The sequence below is a fragment of the Balaenoptera physalus genome, assembly GCF_965194825.1.
Source record: "Balaenoptera physalus genome assembly, chromosome: 6".
Lineage (NCBI taxonomy): Eukaryota > Metazoa > Chordata > Mammalia > Artiodactyla > Balaenopteridae > Balaenoptera > Balaenoptera physalus.
This window is the reverse complement of record NC_138885.1, coordinates 132,086,586-132,106,648: the sequence shown is the minus strand read 5'-3', so window position 1 is coordinate 132,106,648 and position 20,063 is coordinate 132,086,586. Positions and strand designations below refer to the sequence as shown.

The 20,063-nt window shown below is 51.0% G+C and overlaps 1 protein-coding gene across 1 annotated transcript in view; it reads right to left on the bottom strand.

Annotated features, from left to right (window-relative positions):
* The window catches only part of SAG (S-antigen visual arrestin), a 35,089-nt gene that overhangs the window by 1,397 nt on the left and 13,629 nt on the right, over positions 1–20,063 (bottom strand). The window contains exons 5-13 of the mRNA XM_082466297.1: positions 19,849–20,042; positions 17,865–17,924; positions 15,000–15,076; positions 13,909–14,044; positions 12,913–12,997; positions 10,947–11,019; positions 8,274–8,411; positions 6,795–6,872; positions 3,680–3,735 (exon numbers count right to left, since the gene is read on the bottom strand). Of these exons, the coding sequence (XP_082322423.1) occupies positions 3,680–3,735; positions 6,795–6,872; positions 8,274–8,411; positions 10,947–11,019; positions 12,913–12,997; positions 13,909–14,044; positions 15,000–15,076; positions 17,865–17,924; positions 19,849–20,042 (897 nt within the window). The remainder of the gene's footprint in view (positions 1–3,679; positions 3,736–6,794; positions 6,873–8,273; positions 8,412–10,946; positions 11,020–12,912; positions 12,998–13,908; positions 14,045–14,999; positions 15,077–17,864; positions 17,925–19,848; positions 20,043–20,063) is intronic.

Below are 20,063 nucleotides of genomic sequence, written 5' to 3'. Positions count from 1 at the left end.
GAGAATTGCGTGTAATTCCTGCTTCTCTGCCATTTCCCGCTCGGAGGGCCTTTCTCCCTGCATTTTTAACCATCGCTTCCTCTAGAAGTTGCCACCACAACCTTCACCTCCCCAGATGGAATCAGCCACAACCTCGCCTCTAGGACCCTTTCCCTGATTAGCCTCAGCCCCTCTGATGTTGTGCTTCTCCTTTCTAAGCCTTTCTCCCTATGTGCCCTTTGGACCCTGTCCAGATCAGAGTCCCAGGAGCTGTTACGACCCACACTCCAGGCCCGACTTCCACGTCCGGCTCTCTAGGGGTGAGTCCTGGGACTTGACATTGAACCAGTACTCCAGCGGCTGGGGGGAGAGGGTGACTAAAGCTTGAGAACCACTCCCTGGCCCCTCAGGGAGTTTGATTTCTCTCTTAACACATTGATCTTGGGGTGGGGAGTGGGTACAGGGAGTGGGTTAGATTTTCACATATATTTTGCAGACCCAGGGTTATTGCTAATTCTTTGTGAGGTTTTCTGCTTTTTGTTTTTGTTTTTTTAAATTATTTTTTCTTATTTATTTATTTGGCAGCGTTGGGTCTTCGGCGCTACACACGGGCTTTCTCTAGTTGCGGTGAGCAGGGGCTACTCTTCGTCGTGGGGCACAGGATTCTCACTGCGGTGGCTTCTCTTGCTGCGGAGCCTGGGCTCTAGAGTGCAGGCTCAGTAGTTGTGGCGCACGGGCTTAGTTGCTCCGCGGCATGTGGGATCTTCCCGGACCAGGGATCAAACCCGTGTCCCCTTCACTGGCAGGCGGATTCCTAACCACTGGGCCACCAGGGAAGCCCCCTGTTTTTGTTCTTGTTTTTAGCTTTCTGCTGCCCACCTAGTAAAGTCCTAGTGTAATTGCCTCACCACCCACCATGGTGAGCCAGGAAGAGCTAAGTGAGGCTGCACAGCTCCAGAGGGTTTGGGGGAGCTTGTGGCGGGGCTGAGCCACTGCCCTTATCTCTTGTGCCCATCTGGAAGGCAGTACCAGGAGGGAAGTGTCTGTGTGGGCTGCTAACCACAGGGGACCTACAGAGAGGCTGACTCATCAAAATGACCCTGGGCGAGAACCATCCTGGATGGGACTTCCCTGGTGGCACAGTGGTTAAGAATCCACCTGCCAATGCAGGGGACACGGGTTCAATCCCTGGTCCGGGAAGATCCCACATGCGGCGGAGCAACTAAGCCTGTGTGTCACAGCTACTGAGCCTGCGCTCTAGAGCCCACGAGCCACAACTACTGAGCCCGCGTGCCACAACTACTGAAGCCCGTGCACCTAGAGCCTGTGCTCCGCAACAAGAGAAGCCACCGCAATGAGAAGCCCTCACACCACCACGAAGAGTAGCCCTGGCTCGCAGCAACTGGAGAAAGCCCGCATGCAGCAATGAAGACCCAACACAGCCAAAAATAAATAAATAAATAAAATTAAAAAAAAAAAAAAAGAACCATCCTGGACCCCCACCCCACCCTGTATGTAATAAGTTCTGGTAGCATTTCTCCAGAACTTATTACATACAAATTACTTGGCCCCTGGCCCTGGCAGGGCTTCTTAACTCCAACTTATGCTTTCTCTGCTTAGCATCTACCCGTCTCAACTCGGGGCACCGGGGACCAGGCAGGTAAGATGTGAGCAGGCATCTGTGAATGAAACTTGGGACTCATAAACCTCTGGAAATCAAAACTTTGAGGCCATGGGGTGATTTGTCCTTTCTCCCTGAAATCTCACGGTATAAAAGATCATTGGTTTAGCCTTGATGTTATGATATGTTCACTGTGAGGGCCATAATGACTGGAACAGGAAAATGTCATACCCAGAAAAGGAATAACTCCACTTCCCCCAAGTGAAGTCATAAAGTCTGTTCACGGGGCCAGAAAATGATCTGACACAAACTATGACATCTTCTCCGGTCATAGTTTTAAAATAGCCTTTTAGAATGTCCTTGAAAGGGACCAGAATGTGTCTCAGTCTCACATAGTTAAAAATAGTATTTTAATGATACAAGCATAAATGAATTAAAAAAAAATATGGTTAGACTGTATTTTTCCCCCAAGGGAAGTTTTTGGCAAACTTCCAAAAGTTTTGACTATTTGAATCTAAAATATTTGGAAGAGATACTTTGAGACAAAATAGTTTTGAGACAAAGCCAAAATGAATATGGGGCTCATTCTAATGTTTAAATGCCATTTCATTATCAACATAGAAAAGCTTTTTATAAAAAATAAGAAACAAAAACCCTGCTTGTTTACACCACTTTTACTTAAAATGTTCTTAATTACTATAACTCGGGAGGGTTCTCATCCAGACAGGTCCATTTTTCTTTCCTGCCAACTAAGCCACCTTAACACACAGCGGAGAATTTTTCCTCAGAATTTCTGAGATTGCACCTACATTATTTTTGCTGCTTCATTTATCCCTTGCTGCGCAGTGGTTAAGAATCTGCCTGTCAATGCAGGGGACACGGGTTCGAGCCCTGGTCAGGGAAGATCCCACATGCCACGGAGCAACTAAGCCCGTGCGCCACAACTACTGAGCCTGCACTCTAGAGCCCACGAGCCACAACTACTGAGCCCGCGTGCCACAACTACTGAAGCCCGCACTTCTGGAGCCCGTGCTCCACAACAAGAGAAGCCACCGCAATGAGAAGCCCGCGCACCACAACGAAGAGCAGCCCCTGCTCGCTGCAACTAGAGAAAGCCCGTGTGCAGCAAGAAGACCCAATGCAGCCAAAAATAAATATAAATAAATAAATAAATTTATTTTTTTTAAAAAAGATCTAATTCACATATCATACAATTTACATGTTTACATGTACAGGCCCATGGGTTTTAGTTTGCTCACAGAGCTGCACAACCATTGCTTAATTTACTTTTAACATCCATACAAGAGCCAACGGATTTACAATTCAAAGGAGCCAAGGTATTAGGAACCCAGCCTGACCCTCTTTTCTAGTATTTTCTGTATTCTCATCATAACTGCCATTGTCAGAAATACTCATCATCTTCTAAATTCCTATTAATGCTTCCAAATGAAATGCAAAAGCCTCAGTTTGTCAAATTTACTTTTCACTCAAATTTTCTTTAAATCTAAATCCAGGTCTGGGGACTTCCCTGGTGGTCCAGTGGTTAAGACTCCGCGCTCCCAAAGCAGGTGGCCCGGGTTCCATCACCTGGTCAGGGAACTAGATCCCGCAGGCATGCCGCAACTAAAAGATCCCACACGCCACAGCAAAGACCAGGCGCAGCCAAATAAATAAATAAATAAATAAATATTTTTTTTAAAAATGAGAGAGTAGATCCTAAGACTTCTCATCACAAGGATAAAAACATTAAAGAAAAAAAAAATGAATCCACATCTGTTCACAGCAAAGCTTCTGCTTTTAAATCATTCCTGATAAAACCAAACGAGACAGCCCACATCCAAGCAGGGATGCTACGTCCTCCACACACTCACCGGAAGTGGACAAGCCACCTGGCCATGACCTAGCAGCCGAGCACTCATTTCTGGGAGGGGGGGCACAGGCACTTGAAGGTGGCCTGGAACCTCGGCCACCTGGCCCTGCCTGTGCTCAGAGATGCGGTCAAGGAAGACTAGCAGTGAGTACGTAATAAATCTGTGAGCGGGAAAGGATTAGAGAAAGCCAAGATAATGCGTGACTGACCTGGGTCCTCAGGCTGGGGGTGCATGAGGCGGAATGGCACCTCAGTCGCCACTTCACTAGAAAAACAAAAGGATGCAGAGCGGTGAGAACATGCACACAACTGTAAATGCACAGCCAAGAGCTGGGAGCTGGGGTTGCAGAGATTCACAAAAGAGCTGGGAGCTGGGGTTGCAGAGATTCACAAAAGAGCTGGGAGCTGGGGTTGCAGAGCTTCGCGAAAGATCCCTGGGCCCCAGCTGAAAGAGGACTCAGTGAGAGTCAAAACAAAACAAACCAGAAATCAGGAAGTGGTCAAGAAGGAATTTTAAATGTATTCCCTGGAATGTGGTCTAGAAACTCCACTTGCGAGAGGCTGAGGCGGCTAGGATTTTTAGGTCCCCCTTCCTCCTGGTTATTAGTTTCAGGGACATGATATTATGGGTAGAGAAGAGGTGAAATCCTGGAGAATAAGTATAGTTTTGAAAAATATCCTTTGCAAAAACGTAACTGCTTTTTACGTGTTAAATCTCTGTAAGGCCGCACACGGTCCCTCTGCAGAGAGCAGGACAGGGATGAGCAGGGCCCACCCAATTCCAGACGCTAAAGGGCTTTGAGGCGACTTGGAATTTGTATTAAAAAAGGAAGGCAACGGGGCTTCCCTGGTGGTGCATTGGTTAAGAATCCGCCTGCCAATGCAGGGTTCGAGCCCTGGTCGGGGAAGAACCCACATGCCACAGAGCAACTAAGCCCGTGCGCCACAACTACTGAGCCCGCGTGCTACAACTACTGAAGCCCACACGCCTAGAGCCGGTGCTCTGCAACAAGAGAAGCCACCGCAGTGAGAAGCCCGCGCACCGCAACGAAGACCCAATGCAGCCGAAAATAAATAAATAAATAAATTAAAATTAATTAATTAATTAATTTTTAAAAAAGGAAGGCAAGGAGTCAGGAAGGGGTGGAAGGGAAATCTAGGCACAGGAAGAATGGAAAGGGGTGGGGGAAACAAGGGTTACTCCTTGCTTCACCCAGGACCCATCACCTCCCGCCCTGGGGTTACTGCTTCGGTCAAAGCACTTCTGCTGCTAAGGCGCTCCTGGCGGACCCAAATGTGGCTGAGGTCTAGGAGAGAAGGCACAGCCTGGGCTCCATGTGAGGGGAGGTGATAAGAGTCGGTGAAGGAATATGTAAGGTCAGTGCCTGCCTCAGACTTGTCTTACCTGCTGCCTCTTTGTGCATGATTTAAATGGCTGCTGTCACTAATCACAATCGCCCACAGGTGGAAACAACCCAAATGTCCACCAACCAAAATGTGGTCCATCCATACCATGGAGTATTTCTCGGCCATAAGAAGGAATGAAGTGGTGACACGTGCTACAACATGGACCTTGCAGACATGATGTCAAGGGAAGAAGCTAGCCACAAAAGGACAAATACTGCCTGATTCCATTCATATAACATGTCCAGATTAGGCAAATCTACAGAGCTAGAAAGCAGATTAGTGGTTGCCAGGGATGAGGGAGAGGGGAGAATGGGAGAGACGGCACAATAGGTAAGGGGTTTCCTTTTGGGATGGGAAAAAGTGTACAGGAGCTAGAGAGTGGTGACAGTGGCACAACACTGTGAATGTCCCTGATGCCACTGAACTGTACACTTTCAAAAGGGTAAAATGGTAAACTTCACGCTATGTATATTTTACCCCTCCCCCCCCCACACACACGGGCAGCTGCAAGGAGTGTGCCAGTTTTCTGAGTGTGTGTCCTCGCCCAGGTGCAGGCCCAGCTACGCTCTCAGAGGAACTCCCCCAGCCTCACACCTATCAGCCAAGGTCTGCAGGGTGTTAAGGGCAACATCTTCTAAGACCTCTGAGCATGACAGCCGGGAAACCAGATTTCACTGTCACTGTTTTGAAGCCCCGGTTTGTCCCCTTTGATATCTTGGAATCAAGCAGAGAAGGAAGATGAAGAGGTTTACCTGGAGGTGAGCTCTCCCAGAAGGCTAGGAAACACAAAAGCAAACAGGGCTGTGGTGACTCTCCACAGTGGTAACGCAACCTTACTTGCCATTATTCAGAGGCTGGACACGTCCCCGTCATGTTCCTCACTCACAGCTTTCAGGATCTTCGCACCCCTAATAGCCAACTCAGCTACTCCTCTCTACTTGTGATTTCATCTCTTTCTCAAGTGGGTTAGTTAAAAAGAGGAATTACGTAGGTTCAAGCCCTAATGTTCAAGAATAAACCTCGGTCCAGAATTTCTCTCTGGGCCGCAAAGGTCACTGTGAACTACCTGCTAATCACTTACCTTGACTGCTACACTCGACCCTGTTTTAGATCCTCTCAGAGAAGATGAAAGAAAACACTATACACTTTGAAAAACACAGCTACACACACTGTGTGAACGAAATTTGCAGAATCAAACCACGTTCTACTTTGTTGCCCCAACCAAAATTTGGGGAACTCTTCACCTACTGAGCCCTATGGAATATACACATGGATTTGCTTTGATGGCTGAACTACCGAAGGCTGATCAAGGTAAAAGGCCAGAGCCTCTGGCAATGGAATTTGAAAAGGAAAATGAGAAGTTGAGTTTTTCCCTCTGATAAGATTTTTAAATGGAAAGAAATTGATTTCAAAAAAGATGGAAAACCATTTCCTCAGAACTCTGAGATAGTCGTGCTCTTGTATGAAAAGGAGACTCCCCAGTCCTGTGATTGCTCGTTGGGGAGGAAAGGCAGGGCCTTCCCGTCATGGATGGATGCCTCCTGAGAGGCAGGTGAAACAGGATGCACTGCGAGTTCATTTCACAGCCGCCAGTCCTTTCCGAAGTCCAATCAAACGCTCAACTGATTCTCCTGTTTTAATCAGCTTCCACACGTGAGCACAGGCACCCCCATTTTCGCCAAGTGGTACCAATAGTGCCCGTGTTTCGTAGTCTGCTTTTCTACCTTTTCCCCCGCAATGGTATATCAGATAGAATTGTGAAACTAGACAAATAGAGTCTCTCTAAAACTCTGCTATGTAATCGATAGAATTTGTGGGCTTTCCTTGCTTTCTGTCTCCCAGTCACTCAGGAATGAAACCATTCAGGCTACTGAGGGCCAAGATAGAGCAGGCAGAGCACTGGAGTTGGACACTCACCCTGACACCGTGAGCTGCACCTTGATCTGGTAAGACACCAGGATCCCCATGATGGTCTTGTCTATGCCCTCCTTTATGCTGCTCAAACAGAAAAGAAAAACAGAAGAATGCAGGGAGGGGAGAAGCGGGAAGCAAAGACCGGATGAATCAACCCCACCTCTCCCCACTGCGTCATCCACGCTCTGCTGTGTCCTCACTGTCTGGGGCGCTGGAAGGCAGCCCTGACGCTGGGTGAAAGGGGGGCTCGGGATTCGGGGTGGGCTTTGCTCTGCCATTAACTGACCCGGTGACCTTGGCTGAACCTCTCATTCTGGTGGAACCTCAATTTCCTTATCTGTGAAATGAGTATAAATTCACCTTCCTCACAAAAGCATGGAGAGACTGGCATGTTTATAAAATACTCCGTGAACCACAAAAGATCTTTACAAACGCAGTGCGCCGCTGTGGATGTCGTGATTCCTTTGCCCTCGAGTTCGCGGATCTAGGGCATCAATCTCCCTGCTCGGCTCTCTCCCAGAGCATCACAGATGTGCTTTAGAATCTAACACACCAACTGGCAAATCATCCTCAGAAAATCCTTTGACTCCCAAGATCCTGCTTTCTGCCCAATGTTCGCTGACCCCGCTGTTCGTCTCGGAGCTACGGGGTCAGGGAGGGCAAACGCGAGAGCTCTTCCCTATGGCATCACCTGGAGGTGATCGCTGGGGCCTTGGATCACACAGGGGTGGAGGGGGAGATGGCAGCGAAGGGCCCGAGCCTGGCTGGCACCTCCTACCCCAAACCCTCAGGGCTCAGCAGCAGACACGCCGCTGGGAATGGGAGCCCTGGAGGATGGTGAGGAACGGCAGGGCTATTTGACGTAGAAGCTTCGTTCTAGTTCTTACTGGATCTGCTGGCTCAGTTCGGCCGTGGTTCTCTGAGCGGGGTCAGCATATCAGTGCTTATTTTCATTTAAATTGAACTGACCTCTGTAGCCCTCAGGACCTCCTGTTCTTTACCTTTCCTGATGGAAATGCATAAACGACATTTCCATCACTCGTGGAGCCAGCTGGGGCATTCAGTTCCTATGCTCAGGGCTCTACACTAGCTAATGATATTTGTGAAGGTAACAGCTGACATTTCTGGAGCCCTTACTGTGTGCCAGGCACCACATTTTACACGGACTGTCTCACGTAACCCTCAAGACCTCTCTCTGAGGAGCTGCCGCCCCCACACTCTACAGACGGGGAAACTGAGGTTCTCAAGACGGCTCCAGTTACCTGCCCAGGGTGGCCCAGACAGCAAGCAGGGGGGTTGGGGCTCAGCACAAGGCCCAGAGCGGTCACCGCTGTGCCACACCAGGGGTGGGAATGGGGTCCCTGCTTGGGGCCCCGAGCATGTGCTTTGCCACCAGGCTGCGTGTGCACGCCGTGAGCCCAGGGCTGGGACGAGGAGGGGGCGTAGACCAGCGCCACGCCAGCGCTGAGTCTCGGGGCTCACATGGTGCTAGAGGCAAGGTTCGTGTCTTCGTGCTTGATTTTCCCGTCCAGGGCGATGCCCCTCCTCTCGCGGTTGTTAGCCAGCAAGGGCACCAGGGTCAGCGTCGTGGTCAGGGTGCTGTTTGGCGGCACTTTTTCCCTGCAGGAAGAAACACAGAGAGCAGATTTAGCTGACTGCTCTTACAGCCTTGAAGCCACCATCGCCCCCACGAGACCCTGTGTGCCATCAAGCATTTTCTAGAACCCACATTCCCTGCGACTCATGGGAAAGACAGTCCAGGTGCCTGTGCCTTTGCCTTGTGAGAAGAGCAGCATTACTGACGTCTCAAGACAGGCTGGCAGCAACGTTAGAACGTTTCTCAAGTCCCTCAGCCTGTTCTGATTGCTGAATTTCTAGCATGTGTTGTGGGGTGAAGTGAGACTGGCCCAAGAATCAGGGACCACGCCCAGTCTCCTCCTGAGACCTCGTGAGCCACGCAGTGGGCTGCAGGGCCAAGTGGCCAGTGCCAGCAGCAAGCCCAGGCTGGGAGTCGTCACCGTCGGGAGGATCAGCGTGTGCCCAGGGAGGAGGGGCGCGGGGAGGGCCGGGTCCCCCACTGTGAGCTGTACGGACCGGGCGGCTCTGTGGGCCTGGGCGCAGCTGGGGCAGAGCAGCGCGGTGTCCCCCGTCGGGCAGCATCCCGGCTCACCGAACCGCATCTGAGGCTGGAGAGTTGGCTCCGCCACTCACCCACGTGCTGACCCCTGGCCTGTGCCAACAGCCGCCTGCCCTCTCTGACCCCAGAGCCCAGGCGAGCCGTGTACGTGCTCCTGGCACACCCTCTGTCCTCGTGCCCAGCCAGGAGAAGGCAGGGCCTTGAAAACACTGCCCAGGAGCCAGCCTTGGGCCCCTTCCCCAGTCTGCTCCGTAACACACGGGGGGGGTCCCACTGCCACCCTCGGAATGGCTCCGCTCCTCCATCTCCCTGGGGAGTTGAAGGCAGCTGTGTCTTCTCTGGCCTCCAAGTGCACACAGGAGGCTCCTGGGTATGCCCTTTACAGAGCCCTGCTTGAGCCCGAGGTGGCCCACATCCCTGCATCTGGGCCCTGGTAGAACTTCTCTTAATGAGCTTAGTTTGGGCAGCAGAGTGACAGAAGCAGAAATTACACTGGAAAGGTAGCTGTAGTAGGAAGGGGCCCCCGGGATGGGGCTTGGACGATGGCCTTTCCTGCAGCAGCCCTTGCCGAAGGCCTATGCCAAGGCCTGGGGCCAAAGTCCCGCCCGGCCACTTCCCAGCGACTTCGGGATTGGGATTGGATGGTGGGTAGCAGCTTGGGGGTCAGGTCTGACCTGGTTCCCAGGAGGCCTGCCCACCAGGGCCCCAGAAGCCCCACTTTCAGTCTCCCTGCCTCCCACCCTTTTGAGTGTATCGGAGGATGGTTCCCAGTTTTCTGGGAGTCTTTGATGCAAAATGTATCCAAGAGCCGCAAAGAGGACCAGGTAATGGGGTATATTAGGGGAAAACTCAGCTGGAGACCGGTTTCTCCTATCGTTGTTGGGCACGTGCCAAAAGGTGAGCCAGGAAGACGCCCAGGACACAAGGATGTGCAAGGACACAGCCTAAAAGGTAGAACAGACCCCAGGCCTGGCCCCAAGGAGACAGTCAGTGAGTTATGGTCTTTCCTTCCTCTCTCCTCTCTAGACCTGTAAGTAAACTTAGGTCAGGATCTGCTTTAAGTAACAGTTTATCCTGAAGTCGCCTTTTAAATATCATGCAATGTTATCTTGCTGAATCAGCTGTCTTTCCTCACCCCCCTCCCCGAACCCCCCTTCCTCTAACTGTGATAATATTTTTTGCATACAACAATGCTTAGAAAAAACACCTTCCCAAGCAATCCTCTCTGGGGGAAGGCATAAACCCCAGAAGCCTGTGTGCTTCATGAACCTGACTGCCTAGCACAGAGCAAAACTGGTTAGATCTCTCGCTCCACCATGAAGAAGCCATCACAGGATTCCCATTTGTTTTTAATATCTTTTTTTTTTTTTTTTTTAATTTATTTGGCTGCGCTGGGACTTAGTTGCGGCACGCAGGATCTTTAGTTGCAGCATGTGGGATCTAGTTCCCTGACCAGGGATCAAACCTGGGCCCCCTGCAATGGGAGCATGGAGTCTTAGCCACTGGACCACTTGGGAAATCCTCCCATTTGTTTTTTATTCAAATGAAGGGAGAAAAGTCACTAACAACAAGTGGCTGAGAACTGATATATCATCCTAATCCAGTCGTCATTGGTATCAGATTTTCAAGTTGTGGAGAAGATCAAAAGATAGGAAACCCTTGACTGGGCTGACAGGTCATTTGATTTTCTGCTCTGGGGGCAGAAACAGTATCAAATTCCTACCCACTTATTCAAGGATCAATAGAAAGTTCTAGACATTCCCACTGTGACGTTTCAGCCTTTATTTCTCTCCTCTCCATCATTCCTTAGCTTGACCCAGCTCTCGGAATTCTTGTTAGTGAGCACAGGATCAAGATGCTAACTTTCTTTGCAGTCCTTGAAGTGAGAACAGGGGAAGGAAGTGGAAAGCTGGGGAGCTAGCTGACCGTTCTATTTCCTTCTTCAGCGATGACCAAAATGGGAACTTGACAAAGAATCTGGAGCCGCCCGGGAAATAGAAACCCAACCCACTACTCACTGTGTTTCATCCATGGCCACCGGCTTGATGTAATAATCACTCGAGTAGAGAACCACGTTGGCCACTTGTTCCACTGCAAAGGGGGGACAGGGGAGGGTGACTCGGTGTGGAGTCCTGCGTGGTGCCTTCCAGGGCACGTGGTTGGTCTTTTCGAATGGCCATTTGAGTGTACCTCTCAGGCTCGGCTTTAAGGCTGAGATTTCTGTTCTGTCCTCAGGCCACTTCCATTCACCAATAACCTGCTCTGTGTCAACTCTACCCATGAGCCGGTCTCCTAAAACTGCACCTCCTGGGAGACCCCTCCTCTCTGCTGAGCTCAGGGCACATCTGTGGGTATCCTTCCAAGGCACACAATCTCCCAGTGTCCCAAAACTCACCATGTGCTCTCTTTCCCCAAATACACTCCCTTCCAACCTTCTCTATCTTATTTAATGAGCATCTCCTTCGGGTGTCCAAGCTAGAAGCCACCTGGAGGCAGCACAGGGTTGATTTGTGGGTGTAGCATGGTGGATAGGAAGGTGGGCTCTGGGGCCAGACCACTTGGGTTCACATCCGAGCTTAGCCGTCTGCTGTGGGGTAATTACTGAGCTCCTCTAAGCCTCAATTTCCCCATCAGCAAAATGAGAATGATAATTGCATCTAACTTATATGGTTGTTGTGATGATTAAAAAGATGATTTTTAATCTCCATTAAAATCAAATTTGAGAATCAGAAAAACAGTTTGTGTGAAGCACTCAGCACAGTGCTCGGCCTATAGAAAGTTCTTAACGTCTTGCTTCAGAAATTCAACAGCTTCTTTCAAAAATTAGGGGCTTCGATGTTAGGATTCGTAAAACTTTGAGAAATAATTAAAATCTAAGTATCAAATGATACCTTCTCAATCCTGCTGCTTTGTGGAATACTGTATTGACACTACATACAACATGCTAAACAAATAACGCCAGGTCCTACAAAGACTTAAAGGCATAGGAACTAAACCAACATAAAAACAAAGCCATAAAGTAAGCATGTATATTAGCATCAAGAAAAATCTAGAATTTTTTAGTATGTATGCATCAAATTCCTGAGCCTTCTCTATGATGGATAAGAGGGAAAGAGGAACGTGGTATATGGCACTTAGGGTGACCAACCATCCTGGTCTGCCTGGGACTGGCCCCATTTTAGCACTGAAAGTCCTGCGTCCTTGGTCCTGGTTGACCCAGGATGGTTGGTCACCCTAACACACTGTGAGTCTAACTCTGTCTCAGTCATCGAGCGCCTGAGGGAGAAATGAACAGAGAGGTCTCCCTCCCAGGTCATTTTATCATGTCTTTTTTACGTCACCCATATAAGACCAAGATCTAGGAGTATCCCGTGCACTTTGACGCCCTTTGAGCCGAGGAAGTGTGTAGGACCAGCAAGCAAGCGGGAGGCGCATCTCCTGAGTATTCAGGAGGCTTGGCCATCACATCATGGTGACTCAACAATAGCAGTGACAGTAGGGATTACCACTTACAAAGCATGTCCAATGTGATCAATCAGTACCTCACGCAACCTGGGAAGGTAGACCGGGAACCCTGCTGTGGCTGCCCGCTAAATTCCAAGAGGACGTGCACAGCTCGAGCCCACAGGGGAGCCCAGGGTTCCCAGGCCAGGGCTCCCCACTACACTGTGCAGAAAGAAAACTCCTCCCCCACTTCCCCCAAGACCTGGCACAGGGGCCCCTCAAGGAAGGTGTGACAAGGAAGGACGGGAAGATGCCCTGTCGGGGATGCTGTCCCAGGGTAGAAGACAACCCTAAGCTGGGCACGAGGCTGCAGGAGAGGACACCTTCCTCCTCTAAGGTCCTGCCGTGTGACAACAGAGACAAACGGGCAGTTCCAAGGCCCCGGGGGGCCTTACTGACCAGAGGAGAGACCCTTGGGAAATATGACTAGATTGGAACCTGGAAGACTCTGCCGTCCAGGTTCGAGCAGAAGGGTCCTACCTAGCACTTTAATCTTCTTCACCGTCTTCTCTGTATTATTGGTCACGGTCACAGTCACAGGAATGGGTTCCCCATGGTAATAGATCTGAAGAAGTCAGCAGATAAGTCAGAAAAGGGGAAGAGAGTGTGGCCATATTTTGTTAAATTCATCTCAGTCCTTTAACTGGAATAAAAGTGGCTGAATGCCCACACTTTCAAGGAAGACAAGGTGATGGCGTCATGTTTCCTGTGGAGAAGGGTCTGGAGCAGGTTCTACCCCATCTGTGGGAGGCTGAGGCAGATGATGGGGGCTCCGGCCCCAACGCCCGAGTCCTGAGAGTCACACAGGGTTAGCCCCGGGGGTCTTGAGTGGAATCATGAGGTTATTGGGGGCAGAATAAGTGAAATGAGGGAAAATCAGCGGGGGAGCCCAGAGGTAGAGCTTGCCCAGCAGTGACCCTGTGTGATCTAGCCCAGGTGCTCATTTCCTTGCATGCACGTGCGTGCGTGCACACACACACACACACACACACACACACACACACACACAGAGTCTGCTGGCCAATGTGTGTGCACGACTCTTGTCGACCAGAGGGACCAGAGACAGCCTTGGCCAGTGTTTCTTCATCTTTTTCAGCCGTGATTTTCACACATGACATGCTCACCCCCTCACCGTTACTGCCAAACTTAAGTTTGCAGGGAAGTAAACAATTTGTTAACACCACACCCACTGATGACACACTAGTAAAGAGGCCCCTGGGGGCAGACAGGGGGCAAAGACAGCCTGGGCTGGGGGTATGGGAAACCCCCCACCTCCAAGTTGTCGGGACCCACAGTGAGTGGAATGCAAGCCAGTTTGGCCCTATCCTAAGGGTCACGTTTACTGGCTCCAAATTATGCAAAAAGCCAGTCGTCCCCAAATGTTGGTGCTTTAACTATCGCTGCCCCCAAGACTGCCTGCAGCACACCCCCAGCAGAGGGCCTGGCAGGCTGTCCCCAGGCTGGCTCCACAGTCACCTCTTTGCTGAGGGAGACGGCGAGGTGCAGGGGCTTGTCGGACATGAAGAACTGCCAGGAGGCCTCCGCTTGGGGCTGGGGACCCATCTTTTGCGGCGCATGCTGTACCTTCCGGATCAGCAAACGCACGGAGCTCCTGTGGATGAAAAGTCACCGATGGTTCCCCGGACCAGAGCCTGGGCCTCGTCAGGACGGCCTACCAGGTCCCCCTCCCCCTCCCCAGGCTGGGATCCCTCAGGGATGCTGCCGATGGATGCAGATTGGACCAGTAGAGGGATCAGGTCTGGGGGGCGGGGCCTGGTGGGTGGTGTGGACCAGTCAGCTCTCCAAGGGTCCCTCTCACCCTCTGTAAGGACCCCGGCTTGGCCTCCTCTCGGGTGAAGCTGACGTGGGGATGTGTGCCTATGTGACAGGCTTCAAAACTCTCTACCGATGTGATGCCCTGTTATTCCTGTTTGGTGTAAGTGTGCATAGGTGTGAATGTTGAGCATGTAGAGAAAGTGTTGAGGGCACAACTGGAAACCTTGTTCAGGAACAAGAAAAATGAGCACCAGAGCCTGGGAGTACAGGAGGAGTGGGAGTCACTGCTTAATGGGCAGAGAGAGTTTCTGTTTGGGGTGATGACAGCATTTGGGGTATAGATACCTTGGGGTATGGATAGCAGATAGTGGTGTAACTGATTACACAACGTAATGAAATGTACTTAATGCCACTGAATTGTACACTTGACAATGGTTAAAATGGTAAACTTCATGTTATGTATATTTTACTACAACAAAGCAATTACAAAAGAAGAAGAAAACTAAAGAAAGAGGGGATCTGGAGGCTTTTAAGGGCTTACATGAGCCCTTGAGGTTGCCAACTCCCCTGTCATTTTCTTTTGTTTTTTCCCCCCCAAATGGTCAGCCACTGTCCCCCCACCCCAAGTGGAGATGGTTCATCCTGACGGTCCTGACCTGGGGAGGCGCCATTACCCCGCCACGATGGCCCTGTGGGAAGATTCTGCCACTCGGAAATAAAGTGAGGGGCGGTCTCTTATCCCCAGCCCTTCCCCCCAGACCCCTCACATATTCCCAAAGCTACACTCTTACTTCTTGGGAATTTTGTCCTCTTCTGTATCTGTGCTCTGTGTGGCAAAGGCTTTGACCTCGAAGTCGACCCCACAGCACTGCAGGGGCAAGAGAACAGACAAGGCTGCGGTCAGCACCTCCTTTCCGGGAGTCAGGATGGGGGTCACAGCTCCTGCAGGGGATGTTACGTGGCAACTTCTTTTTCTGTCTTGGCCATATCCTTTTCAGAGTTGCACCATTATGACTAGCTTTGGAAGTGTGCTAGTGATGAAATAATGGCATTAGCTTGAGGAGAGCGCCACGGGTTCCAAGGCCCCAGTGAAGGTCCCCCAGCCTGAAGGATGAGCCCCGCCAATAGCTGCAATAGCTCAGGCATCCTGGCTGGTCCTAGCCTCTCACCACCTCGCACGGCGGCCAGCCCACCCCCCATTTAGTTGTCCTCCTCAGAAGTGACCCTGTGTGCATGTTACTGATGGTCCACTGCCTACAGCAGGGGGCAGGAGCAGTGCTCACAGGGCTGGCAGGGGTCCATGGACGCCTGTGCTGGGGCTCCAACGCCCTACGCCAGCGGGCAGCTGTTGTGCAGCTGCAGCCAGGCGTGGCCGGGCTGCCACGGGGACCCGGTGCTGGCAGCTCTCCCAACTTTTGAAAAGAAGCTGGAAATGGAATTTGGAATGAAGGCTCCTGATTTTTAAATTAACTAGATTAAAAAATGTTGCATGGGTGGAACAAATGCATCTGCGGGCCCCTTCGGCCCCCAGCCCCAGAGTGAATCCCCCATGACCTCGCTCCTCTGTTGTGTTAACACGAGGTGGGCGGGGCAGGGGTGAGGGCACAGAGGCGGGGATGGGCCCTCCACCAGCTGCCCACAGAGTGACAGTAGCACATAAGCCACAGTCTTACTGGTTCTGCAAAACTGTGGAATCGCAACAACTCTAAAACCTGGGTTGAAAATAAATACACATCGTTACCCTCCAGCACCTGGAGTTCTTAGTCCCGCCTCCTCTCTGCTCAACCCCCCCTCCACTCCCACCTCCCGCTGCTCCCTGCACAAGCCAAGCCCTTCCACCTGTCTGCCCTGGGCACGTGCTGTTCCTTCCTTCTGAAACGCTTGACGCCTCTCTCTCCTTTTATACTGACCAACTCCCATGTGTTCTCCTAGCCCAGCTCACAGGCCTCCTCAGCTGTGAGGCCCCCAGGGCCCCTGCTGCACTGATGTCTCCTCCCCGGGGACAGAGGGAAGGGTGGCCCTCTGGCTGGTACAGTGTCCCCCACTCTGATTGAGTGGCCTCCTCCACCTTGCCGCCCACACCCGTTTTCCTGGCCTGGTGGCTTTCAAAGGTTTCAGGCCACCGCCCACGGTAAGAAGGAAAGTTCACTGCGAGGCCCGGTAAACAGACGCTCGCGCGTGAAGCAATGCTCGTGAACTAGCACTTATCTATGCTGTGTGCGATGTGCTCTGAGCTCCCATGCTGTTCCACTTCACGCCATTCCATTTTCTTTCTTCAATACCATCTCGGATCCACCGCACCGATTTCACAAACCACCAATGGGGTAGGACCCCCAAGCCGAAAATCATGGCCCTGGACCCTCGGTAATCCAGGTACGGATCTGCCACTCTCCGCCCTCATTTGCTGTCTTTTTATTTTCCAGCTCCCTCCCTCGTGACTCCCTCAGGCCTGTAGTCCCTGGGTCCCAGCACCTTTCCCTCTCTCCTCGTGTCCGCACTGCCCTCCCTCCTTGCCTAGAGTCCCCAGTCCACCAGGGTCACAGCTCTCTTGCACACACGGCCCCTTTGCTTCTCGCCTTTCAGAGCTCAACCCCACTCTCAGCTCAGTGGCCAGAGGGATCCTCTACAAACCCAAGTCAGAACCTTCTGTGTGTGGGGGGGGGAGGGATAAATCGGGAGATTGGGACTGACATATACACACTACTGTATATAAAATAGATAACTAATAAGGACCTACTGTACAGCACAGGGAACTCTACTCAGTACTCTGTAATGGATATATGTATACGGATAACTGATTCACTTTGCAGTACAGCAGAAACTAACACATTGTAAATCACCGATACTCCAATAAAAATTAAAAAAAAAAAAAAGAACCTACTGTGCAAAGCCCGCCAGTGGCTCCCATCTCACTCAGAGAAAGTCCCGGTCCTCGCAACGGTGTACGAGGCCCTTCATGACCTGGCCGCACCTCCCCACACCCCTCAGCCCTGCCCCCACCATTCACCCAGCTCCTCCTGCTGCACAAGCAGCTTGCTGGCTGCCCCCAGAACCCCTTGTGCATGGTGCGCCCCCCCCGCCTGGATGGCTCTCCCGAGGGTGGAGTGGCTCCTCCTTTGCCCTGTCAGAGAGGCCTTCCTTAAGCTCCCCGGACAAGCACCACCAGGTCCTCCCTTAGCTCTCCCGAGCCTCTTGTTCTCCATGGATGGGCCGCATAGGGACTTGCTATTTGGTTTTCGTCTGTTTCTCTCCCCAAGTGAGACCCATGAGGGGAGAGACCTACTATTTTGCTCACAGGGCTGCTCATGGTTAGGAATTGCTGAAGACAAGTGATACGCTCATTATACTGTCTCTCTGCTTTTGCATATGTCTGCAATTTCCCACAGTAAAAGCCTGTGCGCCACAACTACTGAGCCCACGTGCCACAATTACTGAGCCTGCGTGCCACAGCTACTGAAGCCTGTGCGCCTAGATCCCGTGCTCCACAACGAGAGAAGCCACCATAATGAGAAGCCCGCACACTCCAACGAAGAGCAGCCCCTGCTCGCCACAACTAGAGAAAGCCTGCACGCAGCAACGAAGACCCAACGCAGCCAAAAAAAAAAAAAGTCTTTTGAAGGAATGAATGAATCCCTGGCATTTCTTCTGGAACCAACCTTGTCCACATCTTGTGGAGCTGGCTGCAGCATCACCGAACAGGGCAAATAGTCAGGAAACTGTGGAAAGAAACAACAGATCATTTCTTTCAGAGAATGTTATTCCACGTGTATTCTACCTTCATCGTAGAAAAATTGAACAATGAAGATGCGGAGCAAGAAAAAGGAAAACGTATCCACGTGTGTTCCCAACACCTGGAGTGGCGTGAACACAACCTCCCGAGTGTCCCATGTCACCCTCACACACAAACACGTATGTGCTTGTGTAGTTTTACAGAAATGAGACAAGTGATGCACGCGTCCTGCTGTCTAGTTTGCTCCCATAACTGACCCTAACCCTGCTCAGGAGAAGCGTGACCATTTTCCACGCTGGGAGATGTAGTTCTGCGCCACCATTGTTAAGGCTCCGGTAACACCACTTTTTATTTTTTTTTGGCCATGCCGCATGGCTTGCCGGGATCTTAGTTCCCCAACCAGGGATTGAACCTGGACCCTCGGCAGTGAGAGCGCAGAGTCCTAAACACTGGACCACCAGGGAATTCCCCCGTGACACCACATTTAATTCAGCCAGTTTCCTTTGTTGGCTGCCCTCCACCAAGTGGCCTTTACTTTGTTGCCATTGTCACCAGGGCTGCATAAACATCCTTCAGCCACCTTAGCACAGTTTTAGGCCATTCACTCCATAGGCTACACCATTAGAAAGGGAATGGTCAGGTCGAAATCATGTGTTTAAGGTTTTGATACATGTTGACATGTTTTCTCCAAAAGGTTCTGTCACTTCAAACTCCCAGTCCCACTTCTTGGGAGCACCCAGGACCACAAAACTGTAAGTGATTTTTTTTAAAGCTGTTATAAAATATAGCTAACATAGGGACTTCCCTGGTGGTCCAGTGGTTAAGACTCCATGCTCCCAATGCAGGGGGCACAGGTTCCATCCCTGGTCAGGGAACTAAGATCCCGCATCCCACATGTTGCATAGCATGGCCAAAAAAAAAAAAAAAAAAAAATATATATATATATATATATATATATATCCCTAACATAAAACTTACTATTTTAAGTGTACAGTTCAGTGGCATTGAGCACATTCCCATTGTCCTGCAATGATCCCCACCACCCATTTCCAGAACTTTTTCATCATCCCAAACTGAAGCTCTATACCCATTAAACATTAATCCCCTAATTCCATCCTCCCCCATTCCCTGGAGACCACCAGTCTACTTTCTGTCTCTACGAATTTAACTCCTCTGGGTCCCTCATATAAGTGAAATCGCAGAGTATTTGTCCTTATGTGGCTGGCTTATTTCACTTAGCATAATGTTTTCAAGGTTCATTCATGTTGTAGCTTGTGTCAGAATTTCCTGCCTTTTTAAGCCTGAACCATATAACTTCGGAGGAATATATAATCTTAAGACCCATAAACATGCTAGTGAAGAGGGTGACAGCGGCTACCCGGACAGTGACTCAGGCCCAAGTCTTCAGAGGCAGGAACGCTGGCCCTGTGGTAGCCAGGTTCCATCAGGGGAGACTCAGGCCACGAGGGGGGCGAAGGGATTTCTCTACAGTGACCCACCAAGCTGTGGTCAAGGCTACAGAGGGCGACTCATTTCACTAAGCTCTCCTGTCTGGCAGGGAACTCTTTCCTGCTTAGAAACTCCTCGAGGCAACCGAGGGGCACTTCTTTCTTTTTATAGCCGAGCAAGTGAAGGCATAACATGCACGTATAATTAGGTGGTCGGATGCAGGGAAATATTTAAACCGTAGGTTGAAACGGTGACTTCAAAGGCCGGGAGGCTGTTTTCAAGGACTTAAAAAAAGACAATCACAGCCCGTGCAATCTAGAATTTCCTCCAAGGGTGCAATTTGCAGGCCCGCAAATGTGAAGTCATTACTCTGGCCCCTTGCCTTCGCTGCTGGTCCCATCATAAGGTGCTGTGGGTGAAGGAAGCGGTGCAAGGAAGTGGAGGGTCGAGTCGTCACCCACCGTGAGCAGGAAGGGGTACGTGTGGTCCCCTAGCTTCTTGATCAGGCTCTCCTGTAGCTTCGTGAGGGTTCCCGAGGCCCCCACAGGAGGGAACAGCTGGACCTGGGAGAAGTACAGGTCCCTGCGGAACTTCAGGCCGATCACATCGATGTCTTCCCGGCCGTACCGGAAGGCGCAGGTCAGAGAGACGTACACTGGAAGGGAGACAAGAGGCG